At 40.0% G+C, this 23,414-nt stretch overlaps 1 protein-coding gene across 3 annotated transcripts in view; it reads left to right on the top strand.

The window, feature by feature from the left end:
- The window catches only part of EPHA5 (EPH receptor A5), a 675,470-nt gene that overhangs the window by 385,475 nt on the left and 266,581 nt on the right, over window positions 1-23,414 (top strand). For all 3 annotated transcript variants that reach the window (XM_085636504.1, XM_085636505.1, XM_085636506.1), the window contains exons 4-5: window positions 6,241-6,396; window positions 11,986-12,321. In XM_085636504.1, coding sequence (XP_085492630.1) covers window positions 6,241-6,396; window positions 11,986-12,321 — 492 coding nt within the window. The remainder of the gene's footprint in view (window positions 1-6,240; window positions 6,397-11,985; window positions 12,322-23,414) is intronic.

Raw genomic sequence — 23,414 nt, 5'->3', positions numbered from 1 at the left:
TGCTGTTCCATAGGCAAAATAAGAGTCTGGCCTGGCAGGGAACAGGTAAGTAAAAAACGTTCTCATTTACAACGCTAATAGCTCTAACTTTCACCAATGCGAGACCTAGTGCATTGCAAATGTTTGTTAACCTTGCTAGACAGACCCCGGAAGAGACACTGTTATTGGCACTGCCTAGACAGTTTTAACATTCACTTCATTTATATCCCACGCCCTTTTTCCTTAAAAAGTGCTATCTTGCAAGAAAAAAGGCTGTAGCATACCCCGATCCTCAGAGGATCGGGAAGAACTCGATGATGAACCAATTCACTGAACAACATTCAGTAAGTGAGAGTACCTTTTAAGAAAAAGGTTTTTCTCCTAAAACCCGTGGGCTCCCATCACATGATCGAAGGTTGACTTTCTTTTGATTACTGTGTTGTATATTGGGTGAGTTCTCAACCTCCTGTTTCACTCTTTCCTCCCTGTCTTGATATGTATACTCCCTGAAAATGCATACTCCCTTAAAATTGATACGCCACGGTACACTACGTACAGAAGGAGACCTTTCTCTCACCCTTGACTTATTTTTGTTTTTTCACTCTGTAATAGCCTCTGTGCTCTTTGAATATGTCTGTCCCTCTTAGGGCTGTTCTCATACTACCTCTACCCATACCCTCATCCGCCACCTGCGTGTGCCCTCTTTGGAAGTGCTTACTCTATCTGCAAAGCTATTGCAGTCCTCCCTACACCTAATCCTCCACAATCAGTAATATGTACACCTCTTTTAAATCTCCTATTTCCATTTTTTTATATTTCTTTGATCTCATTACGTCTAACAGTGCTTCCTGATGAATGCCTTGCCTTCTTGCCATAGCTATTTCCATCTAAATATCTCTCATCAGTATCCACACTTTCCCGAGTGCCTGTTTCCTCCAAATCTCTGTACCTCTGGTATTGTGTCCTCTATTGCGGGAGGTCCCCTGAGTTAGCCCTGTTCACAAGCATATATGTGCAACTTTGTGAAAAGTTACATGAGCAAATGAAGGCATAAAAAGGACAAACCCCTATTCCCAAAATTGAGAATGGTGGCTTTTTAATATTGTACTTTGGTCTCACTTACACCTCTAACATGGAATTGCAATGTGGTGAAGTCTGTTCGTAATGACAGATTTGTGGGCGTGTCAGATTGTGTCCACTTTATATGTTGAGGAATACCCACAAACAAACCTATTTGAATCTATTCACCAAGCCTTTCTAGGTAGTGTGCCATGCAAATACATTTCCTGCTATCACTCTCATACAATTCATTGGGTTGTATTGGGGGTGTAGGATAAGGGTTCTTTCCACTAGAAAGTCATCCCCCTTTTGGGATTCATTTCCATATGCAGAAATTGAAATTTGTGCATTTAAAGAGCTTGATTCAGAAAGGTAAACTTACACTTTTCCGTACGTTTACAATTGTTTGCTACTCACAAAGGTATTTTACTAGTAGTATCTTTACCACTGCTGAGTCTCAGTACATAAAAAGATAGGACAGTCCTGTCTTTATATGTGTGGAGACTCCACACTCGTAAAAGTACTGCTGGTAAAAAATACTTTAACAGCAACAATCGTAAACTTATACAAAAGTGTAACTTTACCTTTGTGAATCAAGCCCTTAATGTAATAATGGATACACAGTCCCGAGAATCCATGGCATTTGCAGATACCCAGGATTATTCTTTAAGAATTTCATAAAAAGTGGAAATGTGCTCCAAACTTACCTTTAACCCTAGCAGAGTATGTTTACTACTTTCACTAGGGAACGTTTGTGAATCACATCTATGTCAGTCTGTATGTCCGTCTGTCTATCTTGACTGCTCAAAGCACTAGCAAGTGACTAACAGGTACAATGTGACCACTTTATTAAAGACTGAAAATAAATGTATTTGAAACAGAAGCTGATAAATGCTGCACGGGCGAATTTCATAATCTTTTGCTCTGCGTTTTTCAAAGGTTTACCAGTGTTTGCCGAGTTTAAAAATTAGACGGCCGTTTCACCTAACATGGCTGAGATTGAAATCCCATTAAATCTCACATAGCCATATGTCATTGTGGAGTATGTATCACAGAGATGCAAAATCTATATAAAGTCATCTTTATTAATAATGTTCTGTAATTCGCTTTTAAATCAAACTTGAATGAACTCGGCTCTTGCCCGGTGAGGTTGAGAGCGTCTTAATTATTTCTCTCACGCCGCCGTCGTCTTCTGACAGGTCACAGAAGGCCTAGTATTATGACTGCCATTTTGTGTGAAATTACACTCTTAGCACAACTCGCTTGAAAGGCAGCGTGGACAGAGGTTATAGCCGAGCTTGAAGGACGCTCGGTCGTTCGGTTAAGGATCCCCAGCCTTTGCGTTTGAACACAACAAAAGAGATCAAACTGAGAGGCGACGCTCGCCGCTGGATCCTGTCAGGGCCGTCATACATATGCATTACCGCCAGAGGAAATGTGCTGCGCGCAGAGCGTGCTGGTCCAAGGCGCGCGCACAACGCCGGCTGTCAAGAGTTCCGCATTCGCCGGAAGAATCCTGTGGGAAAAGTCTCGTCTCGGCTGTCTCCCCTAACCCTGGGTGTTACTATTTTAATTTCGAAGGCATATTGGAAAGCCACTGCATGCGGCGCGTGCTGCATTATTAAGAAGCGTCTTAAGAGGGTTTGGAGAGGATGAACACGATCTATAAAGGAGGCAGTTGTAATGTCCTTCAAATATATACATTTCAGTGTGACCTGAGATGAGTTCTCCTCATGCGCCTTAAGACCTTTGGGCTTAGAAGTGCGAGGCTGAAAATTAAAATCTCAATAAAGCAACAGCCCTAGGACATGAATGGCAGTCTGTCTCCTTTCGGGTTTGCACACATGTTGGAATGATTAAAGCAAATATACAACATCTCTTCTGTACATAGAGTTTGCGCATATCATTTAGAACACCTCCTACATCCAAAAAAACGTAGATCGACACATATACAACGAATTGCGCCTGGGAATATTGGATTGCCAGCTCTGATAATGCTGAGTATATCATCAAGAATATACTTAAGCAAAAACATTTTGAGAAAATGCAAAACTATTTGTACACCTATGGAATTTGTGAATTTCAAAGGTCTGGAATTCCACACAATTTACACAATTTATATAGTGGGAAACTGAGTTGGACAGAAAATAATACGTTTTATCGTAAAACCAGTCCCCTGGCTTGTATCTCGTGACTTTTCAACAAATGGCATACCCTCGCATTGGATTTTCATGCAAGATACCTTTAAATTTACTTTTGTAAAATGTTGCATAATTTTAAAATGATTTTTGCAATCTCTTTCACTTAAAGGGGCAGCACTTTGAGAACAACAGCTAATGTGAATTCACCTGTCACTGGCATTCCAAGCAGCCCCTAAAAAGTTCAAATCAGTGTTTATTTATGTGCTGAAGACTTTCTTTGCTGAGGTTCTACCTCAAGGGCAGTGAATGACACATCATAACCAAACCATTTTATTATATGTCATTTCAGGTGAGTGTTGCCTTTCCTAATAGAACAACCATATAATGGCGCGTTCAGGACGTAGGAGCACCATGCTCGCCCTTTTATCTGACAAAGAGGCACTCTCGCTACAGACGCATATGAAACCAACATTGAACTCTCACTGATGGACTGCTGCACCTTGGAGTAGACATGAACCTCCAGGGACCAATAGTCATGACTTTGAGTGTGTGAGTAAAATATCACCACTCATCCCTGCTGCGCATCTTAGCCAATGCATTGCACATTGTGCCCACGTTGGACTGAATTAGTGGATTTCTGTCAGCATCAGAAAGGATATGGCGCTTCTTTACTCCGATAAGCGCGGCAATTCCAGTGCGGAATAGCTCAAATTTGATGTAGGACAGCGAATGTGCAGTATATTGCTGACCCTCATTGCTATTATCAATAACAAGCTTAAATATTGATACTACATATCTGTTTGTGGGAAACGCCCAATACCTCTAAAACCCTATTTCTGAGTGATAATGGGGATGTGAGTAGGAAGTGCTATTTTTCTGCGTATGTTTTGCCTTACATATCTATATTTTTTTACACCATCAGTGCCCTTTATTTAACATGTTATCACTGCAGCGTAAAAGGTTAACTACCTACCACTGCATAACGAGGATTATGCCGGCCGCATTGCCACTTTGATTTAAAATATCATCCTGCACTATTTGTATTATGACCGTTTTCGATTTTTCAATTATTTATTATTTGGTCCTGTCGGTATTTCCATTTGATGAAGCCACCACAATTGATTCAGTTCTATTCTTTCAGTTTGATATTTACTGTTGTACTTCACTTTTGTTCCCTAGGGAGCATTTATTTGTGCTCATTTTATATATTTGCACAAAGATAAAGGTCAGTTGGTACCCAAGGGCGAAAGCTCTAAACAGTTACCGGGCCATTTTTCAAGACGAGCAGCGGATAGACTGACGGTGAAGCAGGGATGCTACTGGACGAGGGAGGCTGTTCACATTGTTGCAGATGTTCCACCTTACTATTATATTTTTTTTGTATTTCAATATCTATTTTTTATATGGGGCCCTCAATTTCAATTGGCAGGCAAGATAGCCAGAGTATAAGAAAATACAATATATAGTCTATATTAACATATAAATAATTCATAAAGAACAACAGTGTAATATGGTAGGTCTGTTGCTTCTAGAGGTTCTTGTAACATCATAAATCACAAGGCTGAAGGTCAAATGGTTTGTAAATGTCACCAGAACCCTGAGATGACAAAATGGAACCCTATTACTCATGTTACCATTATGGCTTCTTTATATTACATGTTTATTGCGGGTAGTTAGCTTGGAAGAGTTGTTTCCTTCAAAGCGCAGTTATCAATCGCACTGATTGGAATAAAAATGTTTAGACTTTGTTTACCATTCATGATTAAATTATTCATAAAATAACAGACTTGGTGAGGGCCAGTGAAAGAATGCAGTTCTGTGGCTGCAGCTTTTACGCATAGTTATGGATTTATCACGTTTGCCAAATAATTGTATGATTTTCAGATTTAAAAAAAAATATCTGTTTCTAGCTCAAATGAATGCAAATAAATAATGCAGCCAGAAAATGTGCTACATAATTTGCCATATTTTTTGTGCTGCATAATTTAGATAAACTGGTGACATATTTTGTTTCTCTATGTTGAATAATCCTATTAGGCTTGCCAATGGTAAAGGTTTGAATGATGATGATGAAATGCATAATATACAATATTTGATATATATAGACCCACACAAACACCCAGCCACCCACCCACTCACCCCCTGGAACACAATATTTACCCTGCCATCATTCTGATGCCCCCTCCAAATGCACTAAGGGCCTGAGTACGAGGCAGACGCTGCTCCCCCCATGCCCTTCCCTTTCCTCCACTACCGTTCCGTCCCCCCTGCCTCCAACTCATCCTAAGGGGTGCCACTGCTCCTGTTTACCACCTACTCAGAGCAGGTGGAAATTCTGTGTCTGCAAAGATATTCCCCATTCCGAGTGGCTTCATAATAGGTGGAATTCCATATATTGGTACTAGCTGTAATTGATAATTGTGGATGGAGGAAATCTCTGCATGGACTTCAGCCTAACTTGGAGTCAGGGCCGGAACATTGGCATCCAGTCTACCGGCATGATTATAAATGCAATTGTTTCATGCAGTAGATTCAGCATTTGAAGTGCCACCACCATCCAGCAATTGAAGAAGTTGTATACACTGTCATAAAAGGATTTCTAAGCGGTATGTGTGGTCACTCAGTTGTGAAACCATGGCATGATCTTCTGGAACTATTCGTTTGATGTACTTCTCTGCTTTTCAGAAATTGTTGAAAAATGTATATATCCTAATTGGGTGCACCGTTTAATCACAGATGTTTCCATTTCCTGGATATTATGCAATTTTTAGTTTCATTTTTCGCGATTTTTACTGTCCCCATGTCTAGTTCAGTGCAGTTTGTAATATTTCTTGTTTTAGAGAATATATTTGATCCCAAAATTATTTTGACAAGTTGTATTTTCTTTTATAGGATTCTGTTTTTGGTTTCCTTAAAAAATTAGCTGATATTAGTGACGCCAAAAATATTTCGAAACGAATGCTTATGAAATGTGCAGTGGGCTGATTGTTGCATTGCTTTGGTGGCAGCTGGATTAGAACAACTGAAGCGCTAACCCAGGTTTCTAATTGTCTTTTTGCAGTCTGCAAACCTGGATTCTTCAAGGCCTCGGCTCAAAGCCCGACCTGCAGCAAATGCCCACCTCACAGTTATACCCACGAGGTAGGGTCCATCACCTGCCTCTGCGAAGAGAGCTATTTTAGAAGGGAGTCCGATCCGCCTTCCATGGCATGCACAAGTAAGTACTGGGAAGTTCATGAAATCTAATATCTGGTATATTCTCCATTTTTTTTTTTTTTTAATATTTTTATTAAATTTGTCCGTCAGCACATCAAAACCAACAACATATAAAAGACTCAACCCTCAGTGTACATGCCAGGAGAAATCCGTACTACCCACGCTTCCTCCCTAAGGCCCCAACCCTCCAATCTGGTATATTCTACATGCTATCAAAATATTGAGTTTTTTGTGTCCACCTGTAGTTACATGGAGGCCACAATATTGCCAACAAATTGTCAAGATAAATAGAAGCAGAGTTAAGAATAGTAAATCTGATTCGCTGTGTTTTTGAGTACCCAATGTTATGTTGATAGCCAATATTCTGTAGTTGATATATGTCCAGGGTGATATTCTTGACCTCAGTAGTTTTTTTATATTGCTCTCTAGTTATAAGCATATCTATGTAAGTTAAGAGCTGACTCTCACAAAATCTTACAAAGTATGAATAGGTTCACTGCTTGGAAAGGGGTCAGCTCTGTGGGCACTGGGCTTTTTTCAATTCACGCTGGAAGGCCATGATGTTGTGGGAGCCCAAACCTAAAATTTTACTGCAACCCAATGTATTGATCACCCCAAAGTTTACCTCTGGCAGCTCAGCTCAGCGACATCGGGCCCCATAAATAATCTTAGCAGATCAATAAAACTAGTGACTGGGACCACTCAATAACTGAGGTCTAGATCAACAAAAGATTTTGATTACAAAATCTCAAAATAAGCATTACAGAGAAAGGCAAAATATATACCAGAAAGGTTCAGATACAGTGTACATAGTTAGAAATCAAAAAAATTCTAAGCTAAGTCCCAATAAGCAACAAAATCATAAATGGAATGGACACAGATCCTGATTGAAAAGGGAAATCATCAAAATACTCAGAGTGCTATGAGGATTTGGGAAGTCATCTAAATTCTATGTCAGATTCACAAGAAACACAGAAAGCATCTCTAGGAATAAAAAAGCAAGGATCTCAAAATTCGACAGAACAGGGAAGTCATCAAACCTACAGAATCCCTAGTAGAACAGGAAATGCCTTTGGCTCACCCCAAAAACCAAGGGTTTTTAATACACATTTTATGAATAAGTAATACGCGAAAACAGCAAATTGAGCATGGCATGACTGATGATAACACATGCTAGGCAGATCAGAATAGAGATTGTCACAATAATAATTATAACACTGACCCCATTCTCAGATAAAGGAAATCTTGCATTAGCTTCCTCAGCAACAGTGCAGTCCAGAGATATACAACACAATATAAAACATTTTTAAACAAAGACTTATATAACAGTGTGTTAGCTAGCCTGTGTCAGAACGTCCTGCGGAAGTGTCCTTCATAATAGTATATTAGGTACGTGACAAAAGTTTAATTCACTGTACATGTGCTTTAAGGAAAATAAGCAATTGCTTCACAGTATTTTGTGCTTCCCAAAAACTGTGAGGAGAGAAGACACACAGGGGGACATTGATTATGAGAGGCAATGGGCAGGAGCAAGATTTACAGACCACCAAAAACAACATCCATTTGTTTAAAATAGTGGCTCCACAAAAATGTGGCACAACTAAACCACATTATTCTATATGTGCCCAGATGGGAGTCATCTGCAGGAACGAGTCTTGGTCTCAGAATATGCCCATTTAGAATCACTGCCAGTTATTAACATTTCCTGTCTTCCTTTCTCTAAGTTTGCAATTTTCTTGTATTGTAAATTGTTGATATTTGTATGGGCTCCAGAAAATAAGATTTAAAATGCTGGTAAGGATTTTGAAAAGAGTCTATAGCATGAACATAGGAGTGTTCTCGAATTAAGGATGTTTACCCTAAGTTATAATGAAAAAAGAATGGATAGCAATCATATCTACAGTGGCCAACATTAGATTTCCTAAAAAAGAGAATTGGTTGCATCAAAACTTATTAGAGTGTGCTTAATGTTTGTGTTGTTTAGAAGGTTTTTGGGCTTCAGCCTAAATAAATAAATACAAATAAATAGATAAAAGAAACATTTCACCACTATCTGTAACTTGTTTTAGAGACGACAATATGTAAAAAAAAAACAGGGATACTGTTAAGTTTCGCTCGGAAGTTGCCAATTACTGTCCTTGTGGACATCTGCTCCATTGAACATTCACCAGCTTCTTTTCCCTCTGTGTTCATAGCGTGGGCACTCGAGAAATATTTAAACGTTTGCTTGGAACAGTAGAAATTTAGAGTCTTACTCAAGACTTCCTAGGGACATGGGAGTTCCCAATAATCACAAAAAATAAAAAATAAATAGATGTACACATGTAAAGCACAGTGCTGCAGGTTGAAATGACTTGGCACAATGCAAATTTGGTAGCAACACTGTTCTGTGGCTCAAACGCAGTGCTCCTTTTGAAAAATAAAAGGCTGAGTAGGTGATGTTTCGCGATCCTAACTCTGAAATGCCCCCTTCTGATATTTCGAATAAAAAGGGCACCCTTTTCTATATTACACAATTCCATTAGATGTCCATTTCCCACACAGGAGTCAATCCAGTGATGAAGCATGCCACATGGTGTTGGTGAGGGTTTGATGTCCTTTTAACTTTAATCATTATGACATAGCCATACAACACCATATATTATATGGGGCACTTTATGAGCCATGGGTAGAAGTGCGTAAAGTTAGTTATATTCACTGGTATATCAAGTACGCTAAAGTCACCCAAAGCATTTTCAGTTTGTGGTAGATCTGTGTGTCATCTACATAAAAGTTTCAGCTGATAAGGTGGTCTTCTGATACAGGCCAATGTCCTCTATGAATACAAATAGAGCCGCAAGATAGCTGAGGAGGGATGAGAACCGGCCTAAGGCCATTGCACTAATTTACACTTGAATCGAGGCATTTGATCACATACTGCTGAATATCTAGTAGAATCAGCATGCATACCCTGCCTTGATCCCTAGTGAGTTACTAACCTGATGTTTGTAGTTCAATCCAGTGCTCCTAGTGGGCTAAAGACTGGTGGTCACTCACCATTCTCTTGATCTCAAGATGAGAAATAAAGTGAATGGGGGCCTCTGTTCCTCTTGTCTATGTGATGAAAGGTTAGCCCAAAGTGGATTGTGTATTTGAGTTTATGCAGAATCTCGCCCTTGAATGCAAATACATTGAGGAGATTGATCATGACAGGGGCCTAGGAGCAAATGATCCTAGGGTGGTCACTTGGCATATTAGGTGTGTGTGGGAGGGATTGGTTTATGAAAGGATCAGAGAAGCATCTTAACAACCTACTCTAGGCCCAGGGTGAACTCACAGAAAGACATTTCTTGCTTAGTATATTAGACTTTTATGTTATTATACTATGGTAGTATAGTAAAGTATTTTTATTGACCTGATTATAACAGTACACTGGACTCTCATGAGACATTTACATGGCTGTTATCTACCTGTAATTAGGAAGCAATTAAATAACTTACCTCTGGTGCTTCGTTCATACTTCACTATCTGGAGAACTAGAGATTATTTTCTCTTTCAAGGATCTAATCTAGAAAGAATAAAGTTTTTCAAATATGTTAGAGCCATGTCTCAGGTGAATTTGCAGTGTCTAACTTTTTATCCTGACTGAAGTAGAGACTTTTAAATGCTTTGGATGTCACCTTTCTATATACCTGTACTAACCATCTTCCCAGGGGTGCTGTTACAAAACTTAGTAAAGAAGTTAAACTGGACAAGGGCATTAACTGGTTAACACTCTACATGTAGCAGTAGACTGCCTAAACAAATAGTAAAAAAACACGGGCTAAGTGCAAACGATGGCTTGTCTTATGGGCAGACCCTTCTGCCTGTTGGGTAAAAACATCAACACATATATTAAGCTCTCCTAATATGGAAATGCTTCCTGAAGCTGTTCACAAGACTACTGAATCTGTCAAAAATAAAGTGTTATACCCTGATGGCCAATATACAGCCATGACTTGAGTGGTGGAATCTACTTAAGTCACATTGTTTCGCATTCAAATGTATGAAGCTGGTCAACACAGTAGTTGGAGCTTCTTAATGCTGGGGTATGGTTTTAAGAGGAGAGTCTTAACACTGTCTCCTCCTTTACCTACAATATTCTGACAGAGAGATTTTAAGCTGGGAAGAAGGATTTTGGTAACAGTTTTTAGACAGTGAAATCAGTGAAGTTTGTCATTAGAGGATTGTAAACACCAAACATGGTAATAATCTGCCTTACCTCATCATGTACAAATATTTTGTGGTGTTTGATAATAAGGAGTTATCACACAGTGTAAGACCTAATTTGAGCTGGTTGTTTCTCAGCATCTGTTTTGCCAAGTCCACTTTCCATTTGACAATGAGCAAGGTATTATATGCCTCTCCATTGAGTAACTGATCAGGTTGATTCTACGTCAATGTGCAGTCCAACACATTCAGGTAGAGCCAGCATGACTATATTGCCCACCTCATTTTAAAATGCCCCTTCTCTAGTTTGTCACAATATCTTTGTGTGCGGTACATCTTCCTTTTCAGGTATAAAGTTTGGTTCTGGTCCCCCTCTATCTGCTGCCTTAAGACTTCCCAGCACCAGTCCCTGAAACTTTGAGAGAGGCAGAGTGTCTCCTCGTTTGCATGGGGGCCACATCTCCATGCACATGAGGAAACATGCCTTGATATTGTGTTGGTGAACATGTGGAACCGGCATGATCTGTATTCCAGAAGGGGCCACACAGGTATCAGCCATGGGGATCAAAAAAATTGTTCACATGCCCGTTGCATCCTCGGGGAACTTTGTGTAAAATGGCCCTACTGTTTGAGATATTACCTGGTCTCTTCTGGCTCTTGTAGCAGGTCTGTGCACAAATAAACTAGAAGCATCTGCTGGCTCAAATGGTGACATTCAATTGTTTAAAAGGTCATCAATCTGTTACTGCAACATTGCTCAAACTTTGCAACATGATTAAAGTCCCATAGAGGCCGAAAAAGATTAGCAAATAAGCTGGAAAAAATGGAGGCAGTGCTTTAATAAACTTTGCTCAAAGAGTAATCAGTGAATAATATTTCAGAATTTTCAGCCTTGAATCTTCTAACATATAGCTGTTGAATTCCAGTGACTTAAGAAATGCTTCCAACAAAATTATATCATCCACAATTTTTCCCCCTCAGCTGTACTCTCAAAGTGATGCTAGGGCTTTGGATGTAGGTGGTTCTGCTATGTACCTTCACATTACTCAACCAGGACAAAGTAATGGGATATTATGTCACCCAGAAATACGAATTTTGTAGTCACTTTGCTTCATTTTGTTTTGTTTCTGAAGCATCATTTGGATTTTAAATATATCAGCAAATGTGATTCATGTATTTTAAGATATTTAGACAATAATTTCAATTGTGTGAATTTGTTAATTAATGCGTGTCTTGTTTTTTTTGGCAGTATGGTGTTTTTAAGAAAGTGGTACTTCTTCTTGTGAATTGGAAGATTGAATCTTTAATGGTCCTAGCACTTGTAGTTTGTTTGAAGTCAGGAATAGTGGTGATTTGTTGGATCATAGCACACTTTAAAAACATACTTCTCTCTGTAAACTAGGGCCCCCAACAGCTCCCCGGAATGCCATCTCCAATATTAACGAGACCAGTGTCTTTCTGGAATGGATCCCGCCAGCTGACACAGGTGGAAGGAAAGACGTGGCTTACAACATTGTGTGCAAAATGTGCACTGCTCACTCAAGCCAGTGCGAGGAGTGTGGCAGCCATGTACGATATCTTCCCATGCAAAGCAGCTTGAAAAACACCTCTGTGATGGTAGTGGATTTGTTGGCCCACACAAACTACACCTTTGAGATTGAAGCAGAGAATGGAGTGTCAGAACTAAGCCCTGGGGGAAGGCAATTTGTGTCTCTAAATGTGACCACCAATCAGGCTGGTAAGTTGAACTTTCGATATATGCTTTTCTATGATCTGCTTTTCTAAATTTCTGAAAGTTGATCTTTAACTGAAAAAGTTTACAAATCATTTTGGGATTTAGCTATTGATGATAATGTCCTTATCGTAATGTTGTCTAAATAGTAGCAAATAAACAAACATAGGGATGCAGCAATGTTCTTCTTATCATCAAAACAGATTGTAGTGGATCACATTTGGATATACAAATCTGGGAGGTTATCACTAAAGGCCACATTTAGATTTTGGTGGGCATGGCATTCCATTAAAATGTGGCTGCAGTGTCATCTGTGGTACTAAGCATACCATTGACCATAATACACTTATAATGTGGTGGACGGGACATTTGCTAACATTTTCATGGTGTATCCTAGTACTTTAAAAGGACAGGTCGTGCCCACTGAGTGCCTGCACTTCTTTCATTTGAAAGGAATAGCACCTGTAGTTCTCAGCCCTACTGTAGTACATTTAATGGGGTGTACCTGCACGTTTTAGGAGCAAACAGTTCCCGTGGATAGTGAGAACCGGTAAAGTTTCCTTTTGCAAAAATAAGAGAGGAGTATATAGGTTAGGCATTTTCCCATGTGTGACATAAGCACTAAGTGCTGACTAGAGCCAAGCCAAACTCACTGCTCTTATTACCTTCAATGCCATTTTTGTGAAGGTGCTCACAAGTCTTTTCGCATGGGTTCAAAATGAGAATTCTGTGAGATTCTGGATTATTACCGCAGCTCATTTCATGAGAATATGTCTACTTGCCCTATCAAAGGATACCACATTTGTTTCAAAACAGCAGGATGGGCAGATGGACGTATTTAGTAGACATATTGCTCAGTCACCAAATGGTTATATTGATGAATGCACATATTAATGGGTGCAGTTGCAGATTATTGTGGCATAGATTGAGATAGATAGATAGACAGACAGACAGACAGACAGACAGGCAGGCAGGCAGGCAGGCAGGCAGGCAGGCAGACAGACAGACAGGCAGACAGACAGACAGACAGACAGACAGATAGAAGATAGATAGATAGATAGATAGATAGATAGATAGATAGATAGATAGATAGATAGATAGATAGATAGATAGATAGATAGATATTATCAAGCCACGCTTATATATACAAAAAGCAAGATTGCAGAAACCCATCACTTTATTTTTATTTCACCATATGAAGAAATTATGTTCCTTTCATTCATGGCAGAGAGAGGCACTGTCTTTACTCCTGTGATTTAGACATAAGACTGCAAGTCTTCTCTGGGATGTCAAACACTTTGGGTCCGGTTCACAAATGTAAACTTACACTTTTGTGTAAGTTTACTCTTTTTCTGTATTCACAAATAAATGATTTATTTGTAACTTTATGACTGTGGAGAACCCGCAGTCAGGGTTGATAGATCAGATATTTTAAAACCACATTGCATGACACTTTACCAATTAAGACACAAAAATCTGATTGTGTGCATTGCACAAAATACACAATGTAATACAGCAATAGAGCCAAGTGAAGTAACAGCACCATAAAAGCGTGCTTAAAAGAGTTAGAAAAGTTCAGTTCAAAAGCTTTCTTTCGACCCTATGGCCATAAAAGCACATCAAAAAGACAATACAATACATTAGATACGTTAGAAAAGGAGAAAATACATTGCTAACTAATTATAATACATATTTTCATAACAAGATTACTTATAAAATTATGTTTTATTATTCACATACTGATGAAAACGAATGAATCTAAAGATGAGGCCTAACAGTTCTATTGCCTTTCATTTCAAATGTATTACAATTATATTGTGGTGCTAATTATGAGAAGAAAATTAGCTACGATGTTGAAACTTACAGAGATGGCAGTAGAGACCTTATTGTTTTTAAAAATGTAGAAGCAATTTTGGTAAAATGGGTTTTAAGAATAATTTACATGTATGAATGCTGAAAATTTGTGGCAGTAGATCATAGCTAACCCTAATCATTTATTATTATTCTCTTATTATGAAATAATGATTTGATGAATCATGTTTGATTTCAATTAATATAGTTCATTTAGAGCTGATGTATGCATTTTAAGCTTTAAACGTGTTCTTTCTTGAGCTCCAAATTTCCCTTAGCAAGCATAATAATTCATTGACAGTTTTGCAAATGTTGCCTCATTTGTTTTGTGCATGTTTCAGTATACATACAAAGAACATTCTTTCTAAGTTCATGGTGGAATGGCTTGGTGGGAAAATCAACTCATATATGATGCCATAGTCTGTTACATTGTATATTTTTTACCGTTGATTAACCTGTGATGCCCAGAAAGCCAAGTGGTTCACATGAAGAGATTGGGAAAGAATGCAGGAGTAATTAAATTAATTTTGTGACAACATATGTAAACTAATCATACAATGGAATGACTAGTCACGAATAGTCACGACGTCATTAAGGTGTCATAAGGACTATAAAAGAAGCAACCCCAAAGAAGGGACCACAACATACTTTCTTTTCCTCTGGTGCTACGCATTGCCAAACCTTTTTCCCTTCTGACAAGCCATTGCTATAGATTTTTCTTTGGGACAGTGCATTGTTTTATTTTCCGTTCTTTGAGAGAAAATGGACTCATTTCCTATAAATTTATAATCATCCTTTAAATCCTATCTTGGACTGCCATTTTGCTAAAGCTGTTGAATTCATGTAGTCAATCTGGAACCCTTCTTTGCTGAATTAATAGATTTTTGCTTCTTTTTGCTAATGTTTATGGATTCGCCTTTAGAGGACTTGAAAATTGATTCTTTTACCCCTTTGCTTTGAATTTTAGATAAAAACCGAACTATTTTTCTGCCACTAATGATGGTAGAAGCCTATAATCTTGTATCTGATGTTTGTTTGAAACCATCCTCTTTAGATTTGAACTTCTGACTAAGTGTGTGGTCTAGTTGCACATGCTTAAATATTCTTGACTGAGAAGCTTCAGAAATTTCTTATTTGTATACATTTTGGAACATTAATACAATAATTAACCCTTGAAATTATCTGAGTCTATTGTGCTCTGATGTTCTTTGTTCGAAACTATATTGAACCACTCTCTTTATCTAAATGCGTTGTAGGGAGAATCAACAAATCCTTTCAGAATATCAAGCTCTGCTTCTTCTAGTCTGTGTCATAGTAGCAGAGCTTCTAGTTTGTATCATTCTAGTTAGATTTAATTTATTTAGAAGATTGGGACTCCTCATTGCGATACTTTATTTTTACAGCATGGTCCTGAGAGTAGTGTATTTGAAACTAATTTCAAACATGTGAGTTTGTCACCGATTAATGGTCCTCATTGGGTGGCTAATATTGAGGTTTTGGACATCCTAATCTCCACCCTTCCTATCGATGAAGAAAGAGCCATCAGAGGACCATTCACCTCTGTGGTGAGGATAATGCTGAAATTCATCTAACTGTCAGGGACCCAGTGCAGTCAGAGGGATAGATGAGTAAGTAGTGAAGTGGAAATTAACTTTAAAATATTTATACCGCTTACACTGGATCAAAATGGAGAACTTCACAAATAAAAAGGCCTATCTTTTATGTGTGGCATTGTTTGCCCAGACTGTAAAGTCTCCGAAGTCGTAAACGTACTATTTAATCATATGTTTGTGAATACCGAAAAAGAGTAAACATACACAAGAGTGTAAGTTTATCTATGTGAATCAGGCCCATAACCTATATTTATATGTAATTTATTTTTGTTACCTCAATCGACCCCCAGATATTGCTACCTCTAGTAGAGAGGGGGCCTTTTCTAAGATCACTTAAAATTGTAGTTCTTACGTACAATAACTGTTAATGGAACAACATGTAGATAAATATTGTGTACTTAGTAACAGTGGTTCTGGTCAGTAGCACTGCTATGTGTCATGGGCCCTGGTGCAAGAATGGAAATGGGTCCCCTGGCTTAGGATTCAGTGAGCCCCTTAGCCCTTTAGACCCTGGTGTCACTGCACCTGCTGCACCAATGGAAGCTACGCCTGAGGTTCTCGTCTGGTATTCACTCAATGAGTCATGGATCAACATTGCACAAGGCATGGATTAGCAAACTTACAACTGTCGATTTTTTTGTGTCGGGCTATATAGCAGTGCAAATAAGCTTTTTTGTGGTTACTATTTTATACATGCAAGGGCGGCTCTGGGTGTTTTATTGAAGGCATAAGGGGCTGGTTGTACTAAGCATTTTAACAGTTGGAAATGCTCCATTTGACACAGTAAAATGTTTCCAATATATCAAGCCTATTGTAGGAGACAGAATGTATGTATCAATGAATGTGTCAATCACTGAAAACAGAGACCTCAAAGGAGGTAGAAAGGTGTTTTCAAAAGGGAAGCAGCCCCCTAGGCTACCCTTCCACTTTGTGAATGTAAAAAAAGTTTGTTGAAGAGTAGACAGTGTTCCAGTGGCCCACTTCAAACCTTTAACCCCTTGCGTGCTCATGACGGAACCACTCCGTCATGAGCCACGGGCGGCGTGTGCTCATGACGGTGTGGTTCCGTCATGCTGCGGCCGCTCCTCCCACGCGGCACCGATTCCCCGCCTGTGCGGGCAAAATAGAGAGTGGGCGGAGTCGTGACGGAACCACTCCGTCATGAGCACAGCTCGCCCGTGACTCATGACGGAGTGGTTCCGTCACGTGCATGGTGGCGCCGCGCTCACCCCGCACCCCCCCCAGCGCCGCGGCAGAATTCGCGCCGCGGCGAAGGGGTTAAACAAACTGACATGGTGATCTGTTGATTCGAATGACTACCATCCTGGTGATGGCTTCCAATAGGAAAGAATGGCAATTTGCAACATATCTCATGAATATTGATGGGAAAGGATGTTTTGCAACCCATTAGAATTTTGAATTTTCAAATTAGCCTATTTGTACATGGGTTGGCTCAGTAAATTCTTTACTGGCCACCAAAATACTGGTTGAAATTGCCTTCAGCATTTTGCAAGCAGTAAATAGTACATGTGGCCCTTGGACAAGTGATAAATGCTGCAATTTTGCAAAATCTAAACACTGTCTTTTGTTAATCCTTATGATGGCCACATTAGTGGAAGTATTGGCCAAGTGGGCAACAGACTAGGGTTCTTTCTCATTCATTGCCTTCAGATCCCACAGAAGCAGTGTATAGAGAGTGATGTTACGTGCCAAACATTTTGTTTAGAATGGCAAAAGACACGTGTAAACAGCAAACCTGTATCAGTTTCACCAAGCACAGCACAAACTGTGGCGTGGAGAAGCGCTGCTGTTTCAGGGCACATGCTGTGCAAAATAGATTGTAACTGCAGTATGCACAGTACTTTATGTAAACAGCATTGATTTGATATTAAGTTCTAACAAGGTCATTGTCTGAATTTTATAGCAGACTCGTTTCTTAAGGGAATGTAACTGATGTGTTAAATGTTTCTGCAGAATTAAAAAGCACCTTGGGAAATTCACCGAATTACTCCGACTGAATGACTGTCGAATTACTTCAGCTGTCGGGATGGTCCAAGTTGTAAATGCTTAATTTAATATGTTAATTGTGAATTTAGTGTACTTGTAAGATGCCAGATTGGCAGTGCTGGAAGCAAAAAAAAAAATTCCCTCGTTTATCCACAGGCGGTGCCTAGTGCAGGCATTGTCTGTGAGCTTCCCCGCGCGCGCGCCCCGCCAGCATGTCTCTACCAGCCGTGGAGGGGGGGCCGCCTCTGGGAACTCACAGGCTGGATCAGTTTCATGTCCAATCTGTTCTTACGTTTTTTTGCTGAGCTCGACAGCTAAGTACCAATTGGTATGAATTGTGATCATGATTTTCATGTCATGGATACCTCTCTAATGGGTATTGAACTTATACCAGCAATTCTGTTTCACAAAAAGCGCAGAGACCTTTTGTATCGACCATGTACACGTCGGTATTTCCATGGAACTGGAATTTAGAGGATGGAGGGTTTCATACGAAAGATCGAAGTGGGCAGGGCAACGGGGGAATGACGTTCCCAAATTGTATTAATTTGATCAAAACCGTTGCCATACTTTCAATGTGAAAACAAGCATTGGCATAGCCAATAGGTCTTGCCTTTGGGACCTTATAAGTGTTTAGCCACGCAACAGTTGCATAACTAAATACTTATAAGGTCCCAAAAGCGAGACCTATTGGCTTTTCAAAGCGGCCGCTAAAGTGAATGTAATCGCGGTAAAGCGCGGCGCGCGCGCCCGCGCACATGCACTGTAGCTCCAGGCTGGCCTGGTAGCACTTTTTGGAGCCCTCTCAATAAGTCTCGCCAGACCAGCGCATGCGCTGGGTCAGGCGAGACCTAAACAACCCTTCCTGAATGTTTGAGATGCCAGGTGAGAATAAGGGACTCCTCTGTCAGGAGAAATAAGAACTAGGTGAAAGTGAAACAAGCCTTCGCTCTGGGAGGCCTACTACCTGAAAGAAATATAAATGTGGGCAACTGGTTGATGGCAAATCAAAATGGTGCCTGGGAGCCAACAGAGGCTTTAATTGCTAGAATCTGGAATGTGTCCTTTTAATCGAAATATATAAAAAAGGTATTACTAAAACATTAATGATTACAAGCACTGTAAACATTTAAACAAAATAGTTTTTGCACATATTGGGCCAGCTTAGTTACACTGTGTGTTATCCGTGTTTTAAACTAATGACTTATTCACAGTGCTTTCTGTCATAAGCTTTGACCTCTTGGCTCTAATACACATCACTATTTCTCCAGTGCACCGGACACGATTCAAATCAGTGGCCATCCTATTACACCCTCATACATCTGAAGTGATCACATTAACCAACCAAGCTGTCCTACAAGAAAAATGCATTTCCCAAAAATACGTTTATTTTTAATTTAAGGTACGAGCATTATATTTTATATGTGGTTACATGCAGATGAAAGGCCAACTAAAAAGTTGCAGAATAGTTTGTTATTTTTAGCCACCTCTTTGAACCCTTCCCCACATCGGCTGACACCGCCCCACCGTGCCCAGGATCATAGTTTCAGTGTTGCCCTTAATGCACTCCGACCACTGGTTTCGTATTAATTTTTTGCCTGCTGTGTAAAAAAGCACTGTATGCTTGAATTAGCCAGTCACATGCATCATTGAGGTTGCAAACAGTGCATAATTTGAGCCGGTGGTGGCTGGTGGAGGCCACCAGCACCTATTTTTGAGGACCTGCACTTATTTTTCCGCACCAGATTTTTGCCGAGTGCAAGAGAGGGAAAAACACATAGATCAGAAAGATGGAGGAAGAGAAAAATGATACAACCGTCTCAAACGGAGAAAACAGGAACCTGCAAGAATAAGATAAAGTGGCAGTGAGTGTCTTGTAGTGAATTAAAGACTACCAGCCATGGTATTCAGCGCACTGATGTTTATTTGCAACGGCATCTGGCTTCTGAGCAGAGCTTCGGGCATCAGCACCCTTTCTTTCACAAATTAAAAACAGAATACTGATATGACCTCTAGTTATTGCTTATGGTAAAGGGAAACCTTGGATTAAGCAAAATATTTAATATGATAAAAAAAAACATCCATTTCATAGTCCTTTAAGGAGGTACATGAGAGATAAAATGAAAATAGTTCCTAATTAGTAATTCAGATAGCATCAGCCTTTCCTACCGTCTGTCATATACTGAGAGGAACAAATGCACTCGCCATCCACCATTCATCAGCCCATCTCATCTTGTTGCAGAATACTAGAAAATTAAGGTCTGACGGCCACAGTACAGCGGCGGCTGGCACGACTTGCGGGTTTTATTGGATTCGCGGGGGGCAGCGGGGCAGTTCGCGGGTGTGTATATATATACGTTTTTTAAAAGCTCCGCTTAGCCTTATGGGTCCTGCATCTTCTCTGCTCCTTCTCTCCTGCCTCCGACAAGAACAGGGAGCAGGCAGCCTGGCTCCCTCCCTTAAGCCAATTACAATGCTGCAATGGCAGCATTGTGATTGGTCTGAGTGCCGTGACACGGCGCTCAGCCAAGGGCTGGAGGGGTGGGCATGTTCTCCATGCAGGCTGTAATGCAGCCTGAACATGGAAGTGCGCATGACTGGTATGGGCGGCCCGAGAGGGCTGACCAAACAGCCATTGCGCACTTTGGAGTGGGCAAACCACTCCGCCCCTGCCCTGTTCGGAGAGCAGAGCAGCCCCGCCCATCGGCCCGCTGCAAAGCAGCAGGACAGGCCAGGAAGCATAAAATGATAATAACTTAAATGTATTATTATTTTATGTTTCTCTTCTTTACACTGCTTAAAAGCAGTGGGGTGACGCTTCTCCGCCATGGCAGAGGAGCCGCCCTTGCCACAGTATTTTGCTGTAATACTCGGAGAGAATGCCCCGTTGACACTGGTAACATTTTCCTGTAATGAAAAGGCAGTCCAATCTAAGGACTATCCACAAACACAGACTGTGCTTATACTGTTTAGATTAAGCTTTTTACCACAAACACATTTTCTATTGGTTGCAGTAAATATGGGTTAGACATGTTTCACTGTGCTGCCGCCTAGCTCTCTCATTGAAGCTGTTTCTCGCTAGACGCAATGTCGAAGGGAAGAAAGATTAAGGACAGTGCCACATCTGGAAGGACACAGTGCTAAATCTGGATTTTGTGGTCTAATAAAGTCATGAGATAATTTGGTGGCAGAACTATAAGGTGTAAATGCAATGGAATGTGGGTGAATTTGGGGGCTCAAAGAATGACCTAATTTTCCAAGGTTCGCTAGGTCGTCTATTTTATTGTTTTATGTGGAAAGCCAGATTCCACTACAGTTTAGCTATAATTTCCTTGAAGTGCAGGGATCACATTGCTAATAAGACTGTACATAGGATCTGTGGTTAATCTGTAAAAAAATAAGTGCCAGGGCTCTTGACAGGGGGCAGCTTGCGCCAGCCCGTTTCTCCTGCTGCGCCGTCTAAAACTACTAACCGAGAAAGTGGGGAGAGGATGTGGTGCAACGGCCAGAATTGCTGACTTCAGAACTGGGTAACCAGGTTCAAGTCTCTTTGTCTCCTCAACATCCTGTGATTCTGGGCAAATCACTTAATCTGCTTGTAAATAAACGTGCCCTTAACTGGTGCGCAGGAAAAGCGCTGGTGTTGATGATTAAGTTCCGGTGCTGAGCACCGGAAACCACTGACTCAAATTAAGCACTGAATAGGATTCACCTCAATAACTGTCACCACGACCCTGCTTTCCGCATCAATCTTTGAAACATAATAGGAGGACCATCACTTGCAGTGCCAAAGGTAGTCTTTCTTTTAAGGAAATAAAGTCAACTTTATTGACAGTAAAAGGACTATCAGCTGCAATGTAAAAGACAGTCCTTTTGCTCTGTTTAGCAATGGGCAAGTGGAACCACCTGGTACTGCCTCAGACTAGAAACAAGCGGTTTGCTTTGTGCAGGCTGACTCATTCCCCTAGGGTTGAAATTTATTTAATATAGGCAAGGTTTTTCAGGGCCACACTCATCAAAATTAAGTGACCCAAAATGTACCTCCAGATATTCCTTGGCATCCCTGAATTTGAAGGAATCACTGCTAAATATTTGAGGGTAAATTTAAAAAAACATACTGAGGGTAGTAACATGAGACGTGTTAACATTTTCATTTAATTTCACTTTACTGGGATTATTTTGCGTAATAATGAGAGGCCACCAAGGTCACGTGGTTTCCAGCATAGATCAGTAACATGTAAACAATTTGAAATCCAAACACCTGACATTTGCAAAGTACAATTCTGGCCATTTGTCGGCTCACAATCTTTTCCTCTAGTTCGAAAATCTATACAAACACGCCAGCAAATGCCACGTTGGTTTATAAGGCTAGGATCGTTTACCAAATGTGAGCAAAATTGTTCTAGAGACCTATTATGGGCTTTTGAAAATCAAATACGCGAAGTTTAATACATTTAGTGACACACCGTTTTACTTGAAACACTAATAATCTACAAAATCATCCCATGGTATATTTGGCAGGGGTTTATTCTAAATGAACCGAGAGGCTTCCTGAAGTATCTTAGATTGCTCTGGCAAGTCGTTAGGTCCACTAGTTGAAATAATTTTATTTTGTCGTTTTAAGTTTATGCTTTAGCACTCTAGTGCTAACAAATAATTACGTTTGAATCAGTTATAATCAAGTAAACCTACTGGATGGGGTCATTGTATTGCATGTGATATATCACAAGACAAAAATATTACATGCACTACATTGACACCCACTAGAATGTCAATGTAAGTATATCTGAAATTAAGAATAGTAAATATAAAATGAGTTTGACGGTGTGGTAAATGTGGTTATTTTTTCACTTCAAAATTGTTGACCTTGATATAGAGACAACCATCCTGAACGGGAGACAGTGTTTACAATGCTGTTTTTACCACGACCGCATTGTTACCACGCGTGGCATTACATCGCAAGATGTTTCAATGACTTGCGCTAGGTGGCGTGCAACACCAAGGAATGTGTTGGATTTTATATCCAACACCTTCCCTGCTGTTGCGCTAACTGGAGTAGGAATAGTAATTTATACTATTACTAAGTCCAGCGCACCACCTAGCGTAAGTCGTAGAAACGACTTGTGATGTAAAGTCACGCGTGGTAATAACACGGTTGTTGTAACGACCGCGTTGTAACCTACTGCGTGGTAATAGCACGCGTTGTAATGTGCTATATTCATCCTGAACATACCTCATACTCTGTGTTTAAATTGTACTTGTTTTGTTAGACCTACTTCTTGATTTCTCCCATCACATAATATATCTGGGTAATATTTTTCCAGGTCTTTCTTACTGAAAGATAGAAGGGTGTAGCCAGGTTAAAAGAAAACTTTATCAATTTAATAAATGTGTTTATCTTACAAGTTGAAGCACTTTCAAGTTATTCCTTTAGGTGTTTTTCTTAGCACTCCTGGTCCAGATAAATGGCTTGATCTTCTGGTTTTGAGCTCACTGTTTCCATGTTTTATGCTCCTGAAGAAGTCAATTCTCCCAGTGAGGGTTCCCACACTAACCTTGGGGAAGTGTTATCCAAACCAACCGAATGGCTGCTGACAGTTTGACTAAAGTGTCTCATCCGTTCCTGTA

Source organism: Triturus cristatus, chromosome 2_1, assembly GCF_964204655.1.
Source record: "Triturus cristatus chromosome 2_1, aTriCri1.1, whole genome shotgun sequence".
In the NCBI taxonomy this organism is placed as follows: Eukaryota; Metazoa; Chordata; class Amphibia; order Caudata; family Salamandridae; genus Triturus; species Triturus cristatus.
Note: the sequence above shows the minus strand (reverse complement) of the source record. Positions and strands in the feature narration are given on the sequence as shown.